Source organism: Arachis hypogaea, chromosome 4 (assembly GCF_003086295.3).
Source record: "Arachis hypogaea cultivar Tifrunner chromosome 4, arahy.Tifrunner.gnm2.J5K5, whole genome shotgun sequence".
Classification (NCBI taxonomy): Eukaryota; Viridiplantae; Streptophyta; class Magnoliopsida; order Fabales; family Fabaceae; genus Arachis; species Arachis hypogaea.
In genome coordinates, this window is record NC_092039.1 from 23,162,837 (window position 1) to 23,166,797 (window position 3,961).

The 3,961-nt window shown below is 40.6% G+C and overlaps 1 protein-coding gene and 1 long non-coding RNA gene across 2 annotated transcripts; one reads left to right on the forward strand and one right to left on the reverse strand.

The window, feature by feature from the left end:
• Nucleotides 1-204: 204 nt before the first annotated feature.
• Nucleotides 205-2,175, forward strand: LOC112796527 (uncharacterized). The gene is made up of 3 exons (XM_025839011.3): nucleotides 205-792; nucleotides 886-1,842; nucleotides 1,933-2,175. Exons 1-3 carry the CDS (start codon nucleotides 205-207, stop codon nucleotides 2,173-2,175), a joined length of 1,788 nt encoding a protein of 595 aa, XP_025694796.3.
• A 368-nt stretch (nucleotides 2,176-2,543) lies between these two features.
• LOC112794250 (uncharacterized) lies at nucleotides 2,544-3,183 on the reverse strand. Its single transcript, XR_003198771.2, has 2 exons — nucleotides 3,083-3,183; nucleotides 2,544-2,966 (listed from the first exon to the last, which is right to left on the reverse strand). It is a non-coding gene; the product is annotated as an uncharacterized lncRNA (long non-coding RNA).
• Nucleotides 3,184-3,961: the final 778 nt, after the last annotated feature.

Sequence of the window (3,961 nt, forward strand, 5' to 3'; positions counted from 1 at the left end):
TTTAAGGAATGTGTAACGAGCTATGCCGTGCACAGTGGCAGAGGAATATAGTTCTCGAAGTGTGATAGCCACAGGTGCAAAGCTGTTTGCAAAGAAGGCTGCAAGTGGTTTGCTTACTGCCATAAGATGAAGAGAGAGGATTCATGGCAACTGACAAGCTGTTACAAAAAACACACATGCTCTAAGGCCACCAAGATTGGTATAATGAGTTCTCAGTGGCTAAGTAAGGCTTTTATGAAGAAGATCTATGAAAACTCGAAAGTCAAGTTGAGAAGTTTGATAAAGAAGGCTCATAGCAAGTGGAATGTGGATCTCACAATGACCAAAGCTGCCAGAGTGAAGCAGCAAGCCCTGGATGAAATTAATGGTACCTATGGAGAGCAATATAGGAGGATTCATGACTATGTTGCGGAGTTACTGAGGTCTAATCCAGGGTCCACTGTTCAGATACAAGTGGAGAGACCTCCTGAATTTGAGCTAGAGACACCACCTCCTGGTACGGACCTGAGACCACGATTTCAGAGGATCTATATCTGCTTGGAAGCTTGTAAACGGAGTTTCATGGTGTGCAGACCCATGATTGGCCTTGATGGATGCTTCATCAAGACTCCATATGGGGGTCAATTGCTAACAGCAATTGGATGGGACCCCAATGATCAGATCCTGCCAATTGCCTATGCTGTTGTTGAAGCAGAGACGAAAGATTCGTGGAGATGGTTTTTGTTGAATCTGTGTGATGATTTGGGAGTTGATAAGATCAGATGGTGTACATTCATGAGCGACCAACAAAAGGTAACTCTCAACCTAAACTTGTGTAATTAATTCTTTCTTTAATTCATGTCTTGTTGTTATTGACTGGTGATGTTTTTAAATTCTGCTTCAAAGGGATTGATCCCAACCTTTGATGAGTTGCTGCCTGGCATAGACCACCGTTTTTGTGTCAGGCACTTATATAGCAACTTCAGAAAAAGGTTCCCAGGTGTTCAGCTAAAGATGATGATGTGGAAGGCTGCAAAGGCAACATATGTCCAGGAATGGGAGAGGAGGATGAAGGAGATTCAGCAGGTTGATCAAGGAGCTTATAATCATCTCATGGAGATCCCTGCCAAGTATTGGAGCAAGTCCAGGTTTAATTATTTTCCTAGAGTTGATACACTTGTTAACAACATGTGTGAGTGTTTTAACTCTGTTATTGTAGAGGCTAGAGAGAAACCGATTGTGTCTATGCTAGAAGACATTAGGGTTTATCTAATGAATAGGTGGTCTGATAACAGGCAAAGTATAGTAACATATGCCGGAGAAATATTGCCAAAAATAAACAAGAAAACTGAAAGGGAGTTTGATAAGGGTGGGGAGTGGCTGGCCATATATGCTGGTAGGGACAAATATGAAGTGTCTAGCAGTCAGGGTAATAGAGCCAAGTTTGTTGTGGACTTAAACTTACATGAGTGCTCCTGTAGAAAATTTCAACTAACAGGTTACCCTTGTGAGCATGCCATGAGCTGCATTAGGAAAATGTGTCTAGATGTTAAGAACTATGTCAACAAGTGTTATAGGAAAGAGACCTACGTGGACTGCTACCAACATGTAATCTACCCATTGAATGGACCAAATCTCTGGTCCCGGACTGAGAATGATGATGTGCTGCCACCAGTGTTTAGGAAACCAATAGGACGCCCAAAACTGAGGAGGAACAAGACTGGTGATGAGCCACGCAACAATGGACCACTGTCTAAGTTAGCCAGGACTGGACAGCAACAAAAATGTTCATATTGTTTTGCACTTGGTCACAACAAAAGAACCTGCCCTAGAAAACGTAAGATGGAGGCCGCAGCAAATAAGGTAAAGTTGTTATTGTCAATTTGATTTGAATTCCTTACATGTGAATGTTTATACTGTCCCATTAACCCAATTTGTTGTTACTGTTTATAGCAGAATGCAACTGCACAATCCAAGAAAGGGGCTGGCACAACTAGGACTCCAAAACCCAACAAGATCCCTGCCAAGACAACACACAGCCAGCAACAAGAGTTCATCCAAAGAGGAAGAGCAGTACACAAGTTGGAGGAAGCCAGGAGTCACAGACATCATCCAAGAGAGCTAGATGCAGCAGCAGTGTCAGTCAACCACAACCATCAACAGCAACAGTCACTAGCCCATCTAGGAGGACCCTGAGGTTCATGGCAAAAACACCACCTAGGGCCTGGAAGGCATTGGGATGAAGAACATAGTAGATTTTAGTGATTCCATCTGTTTTGTAATGAATCTGTCAATGACCAAGGGCTAATGTCCATGTGATACTTTAGACACCCTACTTTAAGACTACTACTGTCATGTTGATCTCTTTTGTGTTGTTACCTTTTCATGGTTGTATTTAAGGCTTGTTTGGATATTGTTATGGTTAAGAGAAGCTACTTTAAGACTTCTCCATTATCTAATGAATTACATGAATTTTCAGCAGCAAAGTTATGTGAATTGGCAAATTAAGCCTTGTTTTTATTAGTAGATGAAACTGAAATAAACTTGTACAGAGCCAAATAATGTATGTCACAATACAGGAACTCATTGCTATTCATTTCAATCAAAAACCTTACAATGTTTACAGCAAATGGCTTTACAGACACAGCCACAAAAAAATTTCATTCTCTTTACATTACTGTTATCACCCAACTGTATGTCAATTTTTCAATCCCTAAACAATTGACATTCCCTACAAACCAGGGGACAACAACAGAATGGCAAAAATAAACAAAATGCTAACCCCCTAAACCTCAATTGAGTCGATCACATAGCAGCAGCCCAGCCAGTGTCCATCCAAGAATTCCAACACCAAGTGCCAATGCAAACTTCCTTTCAGCTTTCTGCAGTTCTTCTTTCAACGAGCTTGCTTTGTTCTTCAGTCTTTGAATTTGTGGATCTTGTCCTTCAGGCTCTGCCCAAGCAAAATAATCGCATCCATCTCCTATCTGTTCTCAACCAAACCAACACGAACACACCAGCACGAACACACCAAACACTTCAGATCCTTCAAACACTAACACCAATGCTATTTCAAACAGGAGACAGAAAAGATGAGACTCACCTGAAAGTTGACGCAGCCCCAGAATCTTCTTCCTGGGTTCTCCGCTGTAGATGACGTGCGCAATACCGGTCTCTCTCCACAGAAGCAAGTCCTCCTTCTCCACGACTCTTGGTGCTGCTACGCGAACCTTGGGAGGACGACTGGGTAGCCATTCTCAGCAGACGAAGAACATCATCTTTGGGGATTAGGGTTTACTTATTGGACTGGGCAGCATTTCATTTTCCTTTTTTTTTCCTGCTTCCAATTCCAACTGTTAACTACAGGCAAACTGCCAACTTTGCCACGTCGGACACGGCGTCAATAATTTGACACCCACTTAACGGAAGGACTTGATTGATGCAAATCAAATCTTTTTAGGATTTAAATAGAACAGTTTAAACGTTGGGGACTAAAATAGAATTCACCCCAAACGTAGGGGACCAAAATAATAGTTTACCCTTATTGTTATCTCTATTCTTGTACGTATCTGAATACATAGCATATGGTGTACGTTGGACAATTGCTTATATGAGACACAAATACTTAGATGTTGTGTTTGTGCTTCATAGTCCATTTTCGTAATCAATTTATTGAATAAGATTTGGTAAAATGATCATTACGTTTGGTGCTATTTTGTAGTGTCCCCCCGTTAGTTAGCTGCAGTTATGCCCTATTAAATTTGGGATTAATTACCAAATATGCATTCAAATGATTTAAATACTAACAAAAATAATCTTGAAAAACAATACCTCCATCTAAGAACAAAGGCATCACTTAGGAGAGCGATGAACAATACAAACTAAAGGTAAAATAAACGCATCAAAAAAAAATTGATCAAAACAAGCTCAAATATTTTAAGGAAACTATCAAAATATTACAATCTAGAGACTAAAACTATAT

Excerpts from the sequence above, each read along its gene's own strand:
- LOC112796527 (XM_025839011.3), top strand. The coding sequence starts at position 205 with ATGAGTTCTCAGTGGCTAAGTAAGGCTTTTATGAAGAAGATCTATGAA. Across the intron at positions 793-885 it reads TCATGAGCGACCAACAAAAG|GGATTGATCCCAACCTTTGA; the intron begins GTAACTCTCAAC and ends TCTGCTTCAAAG. Across the intron at positions 1,843-1,932 it reads TGGAGGCCGCAGCAAATAAG|CAGAATGCAACTGCACAATC; the intron begins GTAAAGTTGTTA and ends TACTGTTTATAG.